At 43.3% G+C, this 17,115-nt stretch overlaps 1 protein-coding gene across 15 annotated transcripts in view; it reads right to left on the bottom strand.

The window, feature by feature from the left end:
- FOXP1 (forkhead box P1) overlaps positions 1-17,115 on the bottom strand; it is an 801,754-nt gene that overhangs the window by 19,277 nt on the left and 765,362 nt on the right. For all 15 annotated transcript variants that reach the window (XM_030208061.1, XM_030208060.1, XM_030208059.1 and 12 more), the window contains 3 exons: positions 16,321-16,422; positions 4,701-4,822; positions 2,603-2,672 (listed from right to left, as the gene is read on the bottom strand). In XM_030208061.1, the coding sequence (XP_030063921.1) occupies positions 2,603-2,672; positions 4,701-4,822; positions 16,321-16,422 (294 nt within the window). The remainder of the gene's footprint in view (positions 1-2,602; positions 2,673-4,700; positions 4,823-16,320; positions 16,423-17,115) is intronic.

The following is a 17,115-nucleotide window of genomic DNA, read 5'->3' as shown; positions in this document are numbered from 1 at the left end:
TTTGTTGTATAATTAAAATCTAATTAAAAAAAAAAAGAAAAAAGAAATTGTAGGTCACATTAGTGCTTACTAGCCGTTAAGCCCGTTAAAACATGCGAGATTTGTGTTTTGCAAAATGTAATAATTCTCACCTCCATCCATCCATGTCCAGCAAACCTCCTCTCTCCCCTGCCCTCCTCTCCCCTGATCCATGTCCAGCAACCCTGCTTTCTCCCCTGCCCTCTCCCCCATGTCCAGCAGCCCTCCTGTATCCCCTGGCCTCCCCCCCCCCGTCTACCAACCATCCTCTCTCCTCTGCCCTCCCCCCCATATCCAGCAACCCTCCTCTTTCCCTTGGCCTCCCCCCATCCACCAACACTGCTCTCTCTCCCATGCCCTCCCCCCATGTCCAGCAATCCTGCTCTCTCCACTGCCCTCCCCCCATGTCCAGCAGCCCTCCTCTCTCCCCTGCCCTCCCCCCCATGTCCAGCAGCCCTCCTCTTTCCCTTGGCCTCCCCCCATATCCAGAAACCCTCCTCTTTCCCTTGGCCTCCCCCCCCCTCCCATCCACCAACCCTGCTCTCTCCCCTGCCCTCCCCCCATATCCAGCAACCCTCCCTCTTTCCCTTGGCCTCCCCCCCCACCCTGCTCTCTCCCCTGCCCTCCCCCCCCATGTCTAGTAACCCTCCTCTCTCCCCCCTGTCCCCATGTCGAGCTACCCTCCTCGCCGCCGCTCCCTCCCCCCTCCGTCACGGGCCCCCTGCACTGACATGAGAGCACCTCTCACCTCCATGTGAAAGCGCTGCAGGCAGCAGCAGATCATTCTGCTGCTGCCTGCAGCACTTCCTCACGGAGGTGAGAGGCGCTGTTATGTCAGTGCAGGGGGCCCGATACGGAGGGGGACGGCAGCGGCAGTGATGGGGGGGTGCAGGTTGGTGCGCCAGCGATGTTGTTTCGTCTCCAGGCTCCAGCGTCCGTTTCCCTCTCTGTTCTGCCCTCTGATGTCATCACGTTTTGACGTGAGGGCGGGACAGAGAGGGAAGTCTCTACTGCGCATTTGCAGGTGAGTCGGTCACTTGTCACTTATATGTTTGATGTTAATTGTAGAGGTACCAAGACACATCAAAGGTTATTAGCCACACTGTGGGGGTCTTTTACAAAGCGGTGCCAAGCCCAACGTGGGCTTACCGGTCGCTAATGCAGAACTACTGCCGGCCCAACACAGCCGCCAGCTGGAGCAAGCGGCACTTCCAGCACTCCAGAATTTTTTTTCCTGTAGCGTGGTGATAACCCAGTGGTAATCGAGCATCACCACGCACTGCTCAGTTACCGCCAGGTTACATGGGATCCCTTACTGCCACCTCAATTGGTGATGGTAAGTGCTGCCCACCTCATGGCCACACGGGTAAGGGTTATCTTACTGCGTGGCCATTGCTTTTTGGGTGGTGGGGGGGGGGGGGGAGCCCTGGCATGCAGGACAAACAGCTCATGCTGCTACCGCAGCTTAGTAAAATGACTGTACTTAACTTTTAAACCCATCTACCCGATTCTGGTCCTGATGATTGTTTTACCTTAGACTATATCTCCCAATCTCCTTATGCACATCCCTCTATTTTTACTTTCTGTCCTTCCTACCCCTTATCCTTCCCAATCTCTTTTCATTTTGCTATCCTATCTTTGGGAGAGAATACATTTTTCTCTTCTTTTCTATTTTTAGTAAAAATGTTTTTATGACGATGATTATAGTTTTAGTAATTCGTATTGAATTGTTTAATTGACTGGTTTGCTGTGCTTTCCTATCATAAATGGATTTCAGAGTATGTTTTAGAGTATTTTAATGGTATATTTTAATGTTATATTATATTGTAAACCGTTCTGATTTACCTTTGTAATAAGAGATGGTCTAGTAAATGAATAAACTATATTCAACTCACATATCCTCAAAGCCTCACAATTACTACGTTTACTACTACTTGTAATATTCTCCTCTAGACTTTGTAATTGTATTTACTATGTAAGCCGCTTTGAGCCTGCAATGTGTGGGAAAGCGCAGGGTACAAATGTAATAAATAAATAAATAAATAAATAAATAAAAGGACTCCTATATCAGCATTAGTATTTTGTATCTACATTGATTAGAAAATACATAGAGGCATAAACACTATATACATATATTTGCAGATTCAAATGAGATAGATGTGAAAGTATCTGCAGAAAAGAAATGTTACATTCTCTTTAAAGCACGAACAATAGAAGGTCATGTGACACACTACCCTCTCATTCAGCACACTTAATAGCTGTGCAGGAGTAATTACACTTGTGGTATTTTTGCCTCCAGTGAAATTCTGAAATAAGAGAATGGAAATTATGATACTGCTGATAAATATTAATAAGTGAACTTTTAATTTTTTTCGCCACAATATTCAAAATGCTAAGCATCCAGCGAACGCTGAAGGAGCCTGATATGTGTTTGCCCCCAGGGATTATGATGCTTTATGCACTTAAGAAAAAAAGTTTAACAGAATTAAAATTTAATATCTAATTAGAGCCAGGCTAATATATTTTGCAATGACTGGAGAAGAGACATACGCTGTTGCATGCTTTGTGTACTCATTAGTCTTACCTGTAAAGCTGCGTTGAGAGGTGTGCAGTAGGCATGGCTGGTCTGAATGTTTTTAATAAGAGAAGGGTTACTGAATAAAAAAAAAAACATAAAAGAAATCCTGAGTTAAATCAACTCATTGCAGACTGATACAAATCAAAATTACTAAACTATAGACACGTGTATTTGATAGTTTTCCACCAAAAAATATTGGTAACATCTTAATTTTTTTTTACATTAGGTGTCAACTTTATTGGAGATAGATGCTAGCTCGCATTAAACTACTCTTAAAATAAATATCATCAGAGCTTAAGACAGCATCTTTTTCTGGTTTCCAAAATGGCTTTACAGAGAGGGAGCAGTATATTTACTGTATAGCCCACTGGAACTTGTTACCAGAGGATATAGTAACAGTTAGCATATCTAGGTTTAGAAAAGGTTTGGCCAAGTTCCTGGAGGAAAAGTCCACAGGTCTACTACTGAGATAATATTTGGGGAAGACACTGCTGTCCCTGGAATTGGTAGCATGGAAGTCTTGCTACTCTTTGGGATTCTGCCAGGTACTTGTGACCTGGATTGGCCACTGCTGGAAGCAGGATAATGGGCTAAATGGACCACTGGTCTGACCCAGTATGGCTTTTCTTATGTTCTTTACTTAATTCTAGACGTAAGAACCCAAAATTGTAAGCCTGCACTTTCACCATTGAACTAGGTTTGATATAAAAGCTATGTTTATATTACGTACCAGTATCTGTCCTCTCTGTAGGCATTAAGCAGAATTTGACTACAGTTATTACTAAATTAGACAACTGAAGTACATAATTCACAGTATCATAATAAGCCTCCATTATCAGTTTTAATCTGAGAACAGTAAAAAGAACTACCATGCAAAAGGACCTCCAAGTCTCTATAAACAAGATGTTGGAGCTTCGTCAACAATCTGGCAAAGGGGCCAAAGTCTCTGTTGTACTGAATTCTCAGTGCATCTGGCTTGGAACAGCACAGTTAATGGACAAAGACGAGGAAGTTATGTATTCTACCTTCTCAACTAGCAGCAAGGTACATGCAAGTTGGAAGATAGCTGAAGGCAGGCCCTCGAGTAAAGAGAGGGGAATCCGCAAACCAGATCCAGGCCAGAGTTCTGGTAAGGATCAGGAATTGCAAAGGAAACTTATACTCAGCTTGGGCGCACGAGAGCTTGTATTGCTGATGACAAGGCTAATGTGGTGGGTACCAGCTTCCTGTGAGCCACAAATATTCCTAAGTCTGAACATCTACTTTAATCTGTCTAGCAAATTGAAGAAATGCATCGGTTAATTTAAATACACAAATGTGAGTTACCGTACATTCTGCCAATTTTGTCAAACAATCATGGTTACGATTGGGATATATTTTCTGCTTTGAAGCAGAAACAAGAGGCATGCTTCTATAGCCACCACATGTAGGTTCATAGCAGAATGGCGATCCCATAGTTTGGTGAAATGCAAAGTCCATGAGATGAGCAAACCATGCAAAGCAAAGCAAAGCAAAACAACAGCAGGAAAAATTAAAAAGCAAGTAAAGGGTCTTACTGTGCGACAAGCTCATCAAAGTGTTCATCAAGGCAGTATTTTCGAGGACGGCCTCGTTGAATATGGCGGCCACGTTTAAACTCTTCATCATCAACAGTCCAATAGGACCCAAACTCATCCTCTACTCTGATAAAGCACTTATGCAGGGAGAGATTGGTGCGAATGGCACCCTGGGTACACGAGGAGCAGCGGCAAAGGAGATGAAGGTGAAAACAAAAGGGTGGTGGGATTGGGAACGGAACAGACATCAAATACAGGGAAAGGGAAAAGAAAATAAAAGGCAATAAGCATAAGCAAATGGTTTGTGAGGGTTAATTGCCACCTACAAGCTAAAAAGCATGTGATGCAACAAACATCAAGCAAGCAGGGGAGGGGTGGGACCGGTGGGCATACAAACAATAGTGATGAAATGCTTCTGCGTTTTCCTTTTGCTGAAGGAACGTGAAACCACTTGTGTATCTTAACACCAGCCAGCAGCCAAAAGCCTCTAGGTTAAACTGTAAGCAAGATCCAAGCTAGGCTAAGAAGTTCAAACATGGTGGACATACCCACTGATCTTTTGTGGCCTTCGTTTTTGGAACTCTAGTTCATCCACTGTCCATACAGCCCCTTTAACGTTTTCTACTCGCACAAAACACTTGTGAAGACTAAGATTATGGCGCACTGCATTCTGCCGCAAGTATAAAAAAAGAAAACATTCAAAATAGGCTATAAGAAAAATACTAGTCATTGGTCAAGAACAAGTGCAAAGTCATCCCAACAGTTTCTTCTACAATACACCCCCCACCCATTACGAATAAGTGTCCATAGAGTACCAACGTTTAGGTAGAACATCATTGTACAGACATCAAACAATGTACATACATTTGCATTTGGATCTTACTGTTCCACCTGAAAAAGAAACATTTCCAAAGAAGATGGCAGGAAACTACAAGGGCTGTACTGTTGGGCACTATCAATTGGATAGGTAACTTAGCGGAAGAGGGATGGAGGACGTTACAGAAACAAAAACCCTGAGGTGCTACAACTCAATCCAGGCAAATGGCTTCATACGAAACAGCAGCGACCAGATATTCAGCTGGCGAAGATAAGCACTTTGCCAACTGTTGCTGGCGTTACGTCTAGAAATTCAGTGCCGGGCTATGTCCTGGTTCTGGCACTGAATTTCTGGGTTTACAGAACCAGCAAAAACAGTCAGTTAAATGTGATACACAGCACTTAACCGGCTATGGGTGAACCGCAAAGACAGCACTTTTATGTGATCCTATTTATGCGGTGACCTTGGACGGTTAAGTACTGAACGTTGGCACTCAACAAGTGTTGACTCTGCCCGTGGAACACTCCAAAAGTAGCCAATTTTGAGTTGGACACTATGGGGGAGATTCTATAACATAGCACCTAAAAAAATTGGCGCAAAAATTAGTGCCAACTAAATGTATTCTATAATCGATGCCTAGATTTAGGTACCAACTGTAGAATACGCTTAGTTGATAATTCAGCACCTAAATCTGTGTGCAAGCATTTACTCTAACGAAAACGTGGCGTAAATCCCGGCGTGTAGATTTAGGCACACTGAGCCATATTCTATAACTAGGCATGTAAATTTCAGAACACCCACTTCCCTGCTCATAACCACGCCCCTTTTGCCTGCGTGTGTTAGAAGTTCGGCGCACTTCGTTATAGAATACGTACGCTGAGTTGTGCACCTGAATTCTAATCAGTGCCAATTAGTGCTCATTATCACTTGTTAAGTGCTGTTATCAGTGCTCGCTTGTTAAGTTAGCCACATTGTTATAGAATCTGCGCCGATATACATTTTCAGCAGCCTAACCTGGTTAAGTGCTGCTGAATATAATGGGCTAGCCCTGAAACAAGCCCATTTAACTGCTCAGGAGCCATTTCTGGCCAGTTAAATTGCTTTGAATATCGACCCCCAAGACAGGAATTCTGAACTTACCTACTGGCATTTTTCATCTGACCAAAGTGTCTTTTCCGTGGCAGAAAATGTCAAACTGACCGTTCAGACTTACAAGGTCAGCCTTTTCTGCCATGTAATTAAAGCCCCATTCCATAGATTATGTACCTGTTGAAATGGTTTCAATTGACCCATGTTTTGCTGTCTTATATTTATCAAGAAGACATTTCCATCAGAGCTGGAAATCCGAGTGTAACCCCTTGCAACAGAGCACAGAAAACTACAATCTCTCCTTTTATGCCATAAGCAGAAGGATGGACAGCATAAATTCTCGTACTCTCACTGTATCCATAATAAGTTTGGTCCGTAGATTCACATCGTTGTTTCCCAGCCTGGTCTTGGCTGCTGTACTTGAAACGTCTGCTATGTACAGTGAATATTGATGAAGGCTCCAGGACCAGGTTGGTAAACACCAGCTTACATCCTGTACTATGCATACAGAGTTTCGTAACATCTCTGCTGAACAGACTGCCCACCTATCAGGGCATTTCAACTACTTTAAAAACAAATATTGCACAGGGTTATTATACCAGTTCACTAACCTTCCTCAGGCTGGGCCAAAATTTAATGCATTTTTTTTTCTTTTATACAACCGCAGAAAAACCAAAACATTAGATCAGTGGGTTCCAACCCAGTGGTGGAGGCACACCAGTCTGGTACTCTAGCTGCCTCTCATGAATAAGCATGAGATATTTACATACCTGGTAGACTAGTGTATGCAAATATGTTTCATTGCGTATTCACTGGTTAGGTGTGCCTCTAGCTCTAGTTTGGGAAACACAGTGTTAGATGTCAAAAATCTTACAGAATGTGAAGCAAAATCCATTGCCTGAATTATCATTTGTCTTTTTTGGTGAATTTAGTAGTTGCGCAAAGTGCCAGACTGGACCTACCAGAAACAGCAAACATAGCTGAAGTGGAAGCTGACTTACATTACCAGGCCTAAGTGCCTCAGGGACCGCATGGTCTATGTACATATTATTGGGTGAACAATGTAGAAAGAGGTTGAGTATGGCCTTAATGAGCACGGGTTTAACTAGCTTGGTATGCATGGCCACAAATTACATTAAAAAGTATGATAATGAGGTCGTTAAGTATTCTGAGGCAATGCAGAATTTTGATGAGTGCACAACGCTAGAAATTTTTCGCCACATCCAGGACATCGTAGGAAGAATTGCTAAGAAAATTTGTGCAAGAAATTAATTTTTTGCTTTAGCTACAAGTTTATATTGTGCCTGCCGGGGTTCCCTCAATAAATAAAAATTATATATATATATAGGCAACCCCCCCCTGGAAATTCATAAATATAAGGCTGTGAAACCAAAATTATACAGGGATTGATATGAAGGCTTTTAATTATTCACTGATTAATACGCTACACTATATTTTCTTAATAAACACACTGATTCACACATGCACAGGAACACAACAATTTTTTTCCATTGCCTGCACAACCATCATTATTACACAAACAAATGCGTATGCATCCAGTCTCTTCTTCTCGGGCACAATTTAACCATACCTAAAATTTACATCTTATTAGTTTCCCCAAACATCACAGAATGTTGTCTCGCTAATCAGGCGGTAGAGCTATTCCTCGTGGCTTTCTGCATCGGGCCCCCACTGATAGTTTGGTTCCATCATTTCTACTTTATGGTGGCTTCAGGGATTCATTGCTCATTCATCCTTTCAATGCCCTATGAGAAATAATCAGTGATGTGCCAGACAATGGCAATTTTGATAGTGGTTTTGGTGACATGAATGTGCATCTGCTGGATGCTAGACTCAGACCAAGTTGCTCATTTTACATGGACCACTAAGAAGCCATTACATGGTAAAGACCCTGCCCAATACCATACAGCATAAAATAGCTAAGCTTCTACCAATTTAACTGAACCATTCAAATCTTCACCATCACATAACATCTGGTCGTTAAATTATATTTAATACTCTTCAGCCATATCATGCTACCAAACTATCCTTATCACTCCTAAATGTGTGCTCCTTCATCACCACCACACAGTACACAATTAATTGATCCTTCTGGCTGTGTATCATCATTCAAGTAAATATCACTGAATATTTTTGTTTGGTCAAACTGGGGGGGGGGGGGGGGGGGGGGGGGGGGAATAAGGATGAGCAGCCAGGAACTTTTCATTTTGTGTGCCCTGTGATTTTTGTTTGGCCAGAAGCAGTGTGCACTACTTCAGAAACAGATGCCACAAAAGGGTAGATCATATGAAAAAAAGTCTGGCTATGGCAAACCACGTAAAGATAGGACTGATTTTTATGCGGTCCTATTTATTCGGTGAATTTGGCCAACTAAGCACTGAATATTGACACTTAATTGGCCCAGTGCTAACTCCAACCCTGGAATGCAGCCCAAATTGCAGGTTTTGAGTTGGGCGCCATGTTTCACCCATGCAAGGGCTGTGACAGGAGCATACAAGGACCAATCAGTATGTTCAGGTAGCTTTGCCTACTTGGAAAAAGCAACTCTTTCCAGAACAGCAGCCTACCATGGCAGCTTGTTGCGGTGAATCCCAATGACGGCTACTTCAGAAAGACAGCACACTTTTTCTGATAAGGCATGCTTAAGTTTACACATGTGCACGAGTTTACACATGCGCAATAGTTCACGCATTCTTCTTGGTTCAACCATCAGGAAAGAGTTGTGCCCTCTTTCCACATAGTGTGCACTATTAATGCACACTATAAATGATGAAATGCTAAAAATGTGAAAAACATTTTTTCTGCTTATTTTTGTTTGGTAACAACATGCAATGACATTTCCTATATCATCGAAAATGAAAGCCAATCCTAGAAAAAAAAAGACAAAATTGAAAAAAAAAATTAACTGATCTGCTCATAGGTTGTTGCTACCTTAAAGTTATTGATCCAAACATCCAACCACTTTCAGAATACAAACCATCCTTACAATGTATTTGTAAATATTTCAACAATTAAAATAATACCAAAGTTTGAACTGGATTAATTTATTTCTTCAGCAATTTACCAAAGAGACAGGATGGGACGACTTCACTATAAAGAAAGACTAAGGAGGCTGGGGCTTTCAGCTTGGAGAAGAAATGGCTGAGGGGAGACAAGACAGAGGTATATAAAATAATGAGTGGAGTGGAACAGGTGGATGTGAAGCATCTGTTCACACTTTCCAAAAATACTAGGACTAGGGGGCATGCGATGAAACTACAGTATAGTACATTTAAAACAAATAGGAGAAACTTTTTCTTCACCCAACGCATAATTAAACTCTGGAATTCGTTGCCGGAGAACGTAGTGAAGGCTGTTGGCTTGGCAGAGTTTAAAAAGGGGTTGGACAGTTTCCTAAAGGACAAGTCCATAGACTGCTACTAAATGGACTTGGGAAAAATCCACAAATTTGGGAATAACGTATAAAATGTTTGTTGGGTAGCTTGCCAGGTGCCCTTGACCTGGATTGGCCGCTGTCGGGGACAGGATGCTGGGGTCAATGGACCTTTGGTCTTTTCCCAGTATGGCATTACTTATGTACTTATGTGCTTTAGACCTCCATTTTCCCAAAGATATATAGAGACGGCACCCGTGTTGCCCAGGCATCCTTGAGAACTGCCAATGACCAGGTTTTCATGACATCCCTAATGAATATGCGTAAGAGAAATTTGCAAAGGATGGCAGTGGGAGGTATGCAAATCAGCATGATGCATATTTATTAGGCATATCCTGAAAACATGACCTATTGGCGGCCTTCAAGGTCAGGGAGTGAAGACCAAGGTCCTAGGGTGATTGACCAGTTTATATTATACATAATCATTATGACTTGCATAGACCATAACAGAAGTATGTGGCATTGTACAGAGAAAGAAAGGGTAATTTCATTTTGGGGTACCTCTACAGAATTACCTTCAAGAAATCAGGCATACACATTTACTCCAGCTCTGAGGCAGATGCAATTGTGTTTGTGTATGTATTTGGAAAGAACAGGGTGCACAGAAAGAGGAAACGCCTCTGCAGGCGGTCAAAACCAAAACAAAACAGAGGTGACAACTAGGGCTCAGATGCATCAACCAAACGTAAAAAAATCAAACGTAAAAGTCCTTAACGAATTTGAAAAAATGAAGAATGCACCAAAAAAACAAGTCGCACATGTTCGGTGCGGTATTGTAAAGTACAATGCATTAAACTGGTGTAATCCCCGTCGATAATCGGCCCCTAAAGCATGCACAGAGCAGCCAAGCGTTATGCTGGCTGCTCTGCGCATGCCACAAACGTCAAAACAACAACAAAAAAAACCCAAAACACAAACACTTTGCAGGAGCGTCCTGTATGGACGGCCTTGCCCCCCCCCCCCCCCCCCCGCCCAAGGTCCTCGCTGCTCCCCGCTTCCCCCTGCATGAAAAATCAAAATTTTAGCAGCCCCGACCCCCATTCCTTCCTCTCTTCCTTTCTCCCACAGCTCCGCCTCCCGCCATCCTCTGCCCCCGTGCCTCGCCCCCTCCGCCCCCTCCTGAGGTTGTTGCCACCACTCCCCTCCTCCACCGGGCCCCCCTCCACCTTACCGGGCCGGCGCAGCACCTCTCACCTCTGTGTGAAGGCGCTGCACGGGCAAGAACATCTGATCGCTGCCGAGTCTTCAGGACGTCGCTCCTTTCCTGACCTGGGCCCGGTAAGTAACCTCAGAGGTTCTTCTTGCCCGTGCAGTGCCTTCACACAGAGGTGAGAGGCGCTGCGCGGGCCCGGTAAGGTGGGGGGGGAGCGGCGGCGATGATGGGGCACGGGGGCAGAGGATGGCGGGAGGCGCAGCTGTGGGAGAAAGAGTAGAGAGAAAGGAAGAGAGGAAGGGAGGGGGGTCGGGGTCGCTAAAATTTTGATTTTTATACTGCACGTGGAAGCAGGGAGCAGCAGTGACCTCGGGCGGGGGGGGGGGGCACGGGGCGGAGGATGGCGGGAGCTGTTTAGAAAGAGAGAGAGGAAGGAAGGGAGGGAGGGGGGCTGGGGCTGCCTAAAATCACTATTTTTTTAATGCAGGGGGGAGCGGGGAAGCAGCGGTGATCTCAGGTGGGTGGGCAAGGACCCCCACAAGGATGTGTTAAGACGTGTCTGTATGACAGCTCCGGCCTTAACGACAGCTCTGACCACACGTTAAATATATCGTGGTAAATGATTCGGTGCAATCGTCGGTATGGTTAGTGCATCCCGAATCGTTCACATTACAATGGTTGTTACTCGTTTGTATTCCGTTTTCGTTAGCTGTAGCGTCGTCTGAAAATGGCCTTTAATGCATGCAACGGTTAAAAATCTCTTGGTTAAAGGGTCGTTAAAGTTTAGTGCCTCTGGCCCTAGGAGGATACAGATGTTCCAAAACAGAAAGGCATTATTCTAATCCAGAGACTGAACCAAAACTTCATGCAGGCTTTCCATGTGACCAGCCACAGCATGCGACTTCTATTATGCAGGTGGACAACATTCAAAGGTGTTTGCGTGTATGGGGTGGGGGAGGTGTCCACAGGTAAACCATAGAAATCTCTTTGAAAACTACTTTTCCTAAGTGCTTGTATGCTTTCTATCTGCATAAACATTCATCATCCAACATAAACTATGTGGATAAGTACAGTTTAAAGACTGGGTAGGTTTCTGCAGCCTGAAAGCTAATGTCAGTTTAGCAACATAGTGAAACTCTGCAAGGGCAAGTTGCATATGAGATCCATTCCATACTGGGCATTTTATTGTTTACTAAAATTTCAGTTAGTAAAAACAGGAAATTAATTTTCTCTGGAAAGGTAAGCACGCTTTGGCCCATTCTCACATCCTTTCAAGTTTTAGAGGCAGCAGCGGGCCCAGAAGGCAGGAAGAACACCGACAGTCATGGAAGCAGCAGCTTCCTGCCTCGCTTTCTGCAGAAGAGAAAACTCCCTTATTCAACTAAGACCTTGTAAGTCACATTAAAGCCACACCCTGCAGCCACCACCAATATCCATTTGGGTGCATTCCAAGTCCATTCATATCCCCAAAATATAAACAAACAGACACTGCCTCTGACCTGTCAGAACCAGTTCAGAATTTTTACTGCAAAGCGTTCAAAAGACATTACCAAAAGAATTTGTATTGTAGAGGTACAGTTTTGTGCAAATACATTAATCAAAATTGCACAGGTTAAAGGAAACATTTGAATATTTTCTCAGGGCTCCAATGCTGCCAGGCTGTACTGAGCAAAGACATCTATTTTGATTTTTGTTTTCATGTTTCTAATTTATTTTCTTTTTGTTCTCCAGTGGCACATTTCCACTGCCACTTAGCAAAAAAAAACAAAAAACTTTTTGCCAGCATCTTTTGGCCTGGATTATGTATCCGAGAGATCCTCTAAGAATTGATTCATGCATAAAAACATCATTTACAAAGAGAAATACTGGGCTGTTCAGCTACATTAGGGAAATTCTATGAAACGCGCTAACATGGACACGCCAGTAAGACACAGACATGTTTAGAATACTAGCCTGTGCTGGTAAATGTGCACACACATGAGGAAATATGCAAATATTCTGCTTTGGCACTATTCTGTAAATATCCACCCGTCTTGCACAAAGCGAACTTGCAAGGGGCTGAGTGTACACGACGGTGGAGCATGGACAGAACACAGGTGGGGCTATGAGTGTTAATATTTAGTGACACTTAACTGGGCAGTGCCACTGGTTATTAACCAGTGATCGCCCCTGCACTACCTGGTTAGTGCCAGGGTGGTCCACAGGTGGAACTCGGGGAGAAACCACTAATTAACCGGTTAGTGGTGGTATTCGCACCATTAATCGGTTAAGGAGGCAGCTAAAATTAGGAAAGCAAAAAGACTGTCTTAACTTTAGCCACAGAGCTAACCAGGCACCAGTCAATGTTGGCCGGTATCCCATTGGCTCCCAGAAGCAGCCAAAGGGTTTCCTGGGGCCCCTTTGCTCCTCCCAATCACAATTCCCCCCCCCCCCCCCCAAGTGAGAATCAAGACCAGTCTCCCCCCTTCCCCGGCCTACCTTTTAATGGCCTGGTGGTCTGGTGGGGCACATTGGTCAGGAGTAATGGCCTGTTGCTCCTGTCCATCATGGCTCTTTTTCCAATATGGCAACCGCGACCCTTAGTGGTGGCTTCATGGTAGAACTATGAGGCTGCCACTAGGGGTTGCGGTGAGTATACTTGCAAAGAAGCCAAGACAGACAGGAGCGAACAGGCATTGGTCCTGCCTGATGGACCCCACAAGACCATTAAAAAGTAATCTGGGGGAGGGGCCTACAGAATGGGGAGGGTGATGGGCCTGGACTCTATTCTCACTTTGAGGGAGAGGGGCAGAAAGGTGGTGATGGTGGGGTGGAATCAGAGGTTGCTAGTGAATTATGTAGGTACCAGACAATATTGAGCCACTGCCTGCACACACGTGTTTTGTTTTGTGGAAATGGGACCCAAATAATCCCTGGGGGCTTCTATATCATGAATGAACCCCTGGATTGCCCAGCATTGAATACTGGGGGTTAATTCTTCCCATGGCGGTCAGTGATTTAAAAAATGCCAACAGCCACAGGCTGAATACTTACCGGATAATTATAAATGGCCTAAAATTTACACATTTGTTTTCACTTTTGAAAGGAGTTTACTGTGAAAAACCTAGGAATCTATTTATCTATATATACATACACACACATATATAGAGAAACACTATAGTAGAGGAACTCCGCTGGGACCAATTTCATTTTTAAATGCCCTTCAAAGGAGCAACTTTCAAACCAAGCGCATGCGTTTAAAGTCTGTGGATTCTTTCCATGCATGGAGTCTCCATCAGTTTGCAAATAAAAAATTACCTTTGAAAATGGACTGGGGGAAAATGTGGGCACAAATTTGCACTTGTTACTTGTGCAGATACTTTTTCTGTGAAAACCTGTGCAGATACTTTGTAAATCTAAAAGCCTGCCTGTAAATGCACACTCTTCCCAATCCTGCCCCCAGGAATGCTTTCCTGATATGCACATGGGCAATTTTCAAAAGCCCCACTTGGGCACCCAAAACTCTGTTTTATGCTGGGAAATGTCTTCAAAAAATTGCCCTCTATTCCTACAAGATATGTGAACATTTCATGATGCCTAGTTTCCTTTGCTGACCACAAGCACCAACCAATGCCAAAGCAGCTTTGAAAATGCTTGCTATTGACCAATGGTAGGGCAGACTCCATGATGCTTGATGACATCACAATGTTCTTTGAACACCCCTAGGATTTCACGTGAACTGAAATAGACGGTAAGTCATGTGTTAATGAAGTTTTTAGTTGGGAGGAATTACTGAGCAGAGTATGGTCATGGAGCGCTCCCTGCTGTTAACATGCAAGACTCACTGCACGTCAACTGACTAACGCACTAAACAGGAGGCGTGCTAAGCATATCTACTTTACAGCGCATGGGTCATGCATGTTAACAGCAAACTTAACACATGGCGAAAATGTGAAAATACTGTGAACGCCCTTTTTTGATGTCCTGTTAGTTTTGGGTTTCTCATGTGTTAAAACCCTGTTATACCATGTGAAGCCCCTTAGTTTTCTACAGGTTAACAATTAGGGTGCTAAAACCTTAATTTTGTGGCAGATGAGAGATGCTACCGTGTTATAAACATGCAGTTTACTGCTCTCTCGTTACATGTTAAACCACGTTCACTATTGGAGGAAATGGGCTATTTAACAAAAATGAATTACTTCTTTGGAAACTATAAGGCAGGGGGGTTCTCAACTCAGTCCCTCCAGGATATCCACAGTGGATATACATGTGATTGACTGCATGCACTGCCTGCCTTCTTGGCATGTTAATCTCTCTCCTACATAGTCATTGCGCATGTCCTGAAAACTGGACTGGCTGAGTGTGCCCAGAGGACTGGGTTGAAACCACTGCTATATGGTGCCGGAATGGCAGCTGGAAAGGAGGCAGCTATGGAAAACAAACTGATACAAAACACAAAGCAACTGAAATGAAATGAATTTAGGCTGAGGTCATAAGGGATTTTGCCCAGAGGGAGAACATTTTTCAAAAGGGATTTCTCTGGCTAACTAAAGATTTTGCCAGGTAAATCACAGAGGCAGAAAACTGTACTCCCCTGACTGGCTAAACCAAATCACCGAGTTTCAAATGGTGTCTACATTTAGCTACAAGCAAAAAGGGCTTCTGGGGGGGGGGGGGGGTGGGGGGGGGGGGGGGGGGGGGAAGAGAGATTTTATTTTCAAATCCTCACCCATAGTTTTCTGTGTAAATCCTGCCCACAGAAAGCCAATGAAAAATCCCTTGCAGAAATTAATTTTCAACATAAAACCAGTCATATCATTTCCCTTTGAAATTTGCCATAACAGTGCACAGGTACAAAATAAAATACCCACTCTGTGATAAGGGATCCCAATCTGTCTTTGAGGAAAACCACAGCTGTGCAGGCAGCCCCATACACTCAACCTGTTAATTTACTGTACCTTTAGTAATTTAAAAATTCATTTTGGTTTATTATCTTGTCTTCCTAACTGCAGAGAATATCATAATGCATCCATTGAAACTTACAAAATATTGCCTTTTCGTTTAATCACCTGTCAACTAGGAACGTGCACAGCAACAACAAAAAAAAAAGCTTGGCTGGGCTTTACTTTAAAGGAAGTTTTTGCGAAATTCCTGTTTCTTCACATACTGGTGATTTCTGCACCCACTGAACTCATGCACATGGCTGCATTAATTCTTAGGTATAAGAGCGTACAAGTGATGTGGGTGTACTTTAATTTTTTAGGTGCCCAAATACGTGTTTTGAAAGCGCACTCCCATCAACCAGGAATCTATAGAAATAGCAGCAATATTCAAAGAGCTAAAAGAACAAAGTCTGTGCATGACAAATTAGAAAAGCTATACATCCTGTGTGGACATATCTGTCCTCCTTACTGTGTATCTTCCAGCTGTGATCTAAGGATTTAGTTCTAGGAAGAGTCGCAAATGAATGGGGGAAGTGGGGGGGGGGGGGGGGGGGGCAACATCAGCAGGGAGCCGAAAGTTGGGATGGAGACCTCGGACTGTTGTTTAAAGACATTTTCTTCCTGCCAAATCTGAAAGCTATTTTGGTAAATAAAGATTACTTTGCAAAGAAAGTATCAGTGCAGTTTTGTGAATGCATACTGTTGCAAGCCTGTAGAATTAGAAAAAACCTACCTTCCATGTTGCCGCATTGCGTCTAAAGTAGGCAAACATTCGTGTGAACCAATTATAAATTTCATTTAGTGTTAGCTGTTTTTCTGGTGATTCAAGAATAGCCTGAAAAGCAAACAACGTAAAAATTATTTGAAGCTAGAATGCATACGCCTATTGAACCTTTTAAGCTGGGTTTTCAAAAACTTCCAAACAATATTTGACAATTTCTGTGTCTAACTCATGCTTCACAACAGCTGAAATATTTTAACAAGAATTTGGAAAAGAAAAGATGACAATATAAAAGATTGAGGAGGAGAAAGAAAGTGACAAACGTCAATATCTGTGATCCAAAATATGGACAGGCCTCCTAGCTGAGGAAGAAAAAGATGACAATTCTGTGAATATTAATCTTTACCAATTTCAGGCAGATCAAATATCAGGTATGAGTCAGGATTAAAAAGGAGGCTCTCTTACATCAAAAAGCACAGGTTTCACTATTCTGACCATTCGGGTGTTTTTTTTTTTTGTTTGTTTGTTTTGGTCATTTCTAGCAAAGATGGGCTGAAGAAATTGTACAATCAGCTGGGGAGGGCAATTTTCCAGGGCAAAATGGCCTGACTTAAAACTGCACAAAACACAACTAAAAAAGTATGTGTAGCTTCCACTAGGTCTCTGCTATAGGAATGGTGAGACTGAAAAAGAAAAACTGCACACACATATGGGTCAAACAGAAGAGATATATATGGATCATTTGTACAATCAGTTTTGGGGGGTAACACAGAGAGAAACAAGGGGTCAAACCCAACCCCCCCCCTC

This window comes from Microcaecilia unicolor, chromosome 6 (assembly GCF_901765095.1).
Source record: "Microcaecilia unicolor chromosome 6, aMicUni1.1, whole genome shotgun sequence".
In the NCBI taxonomy this organism is placed as follows: domain Eukaryota; kingdom Metazoa; phylum Chordata; class Amphibia; order Gymnophiona; family Siphonopidae; genus Microcaecilia; species Microcaecilia unicolor.
Note: the sequence above shows the minus strand (reverse complement) of the source record. Positions and strands in the feature narration are given on the sequence as shown.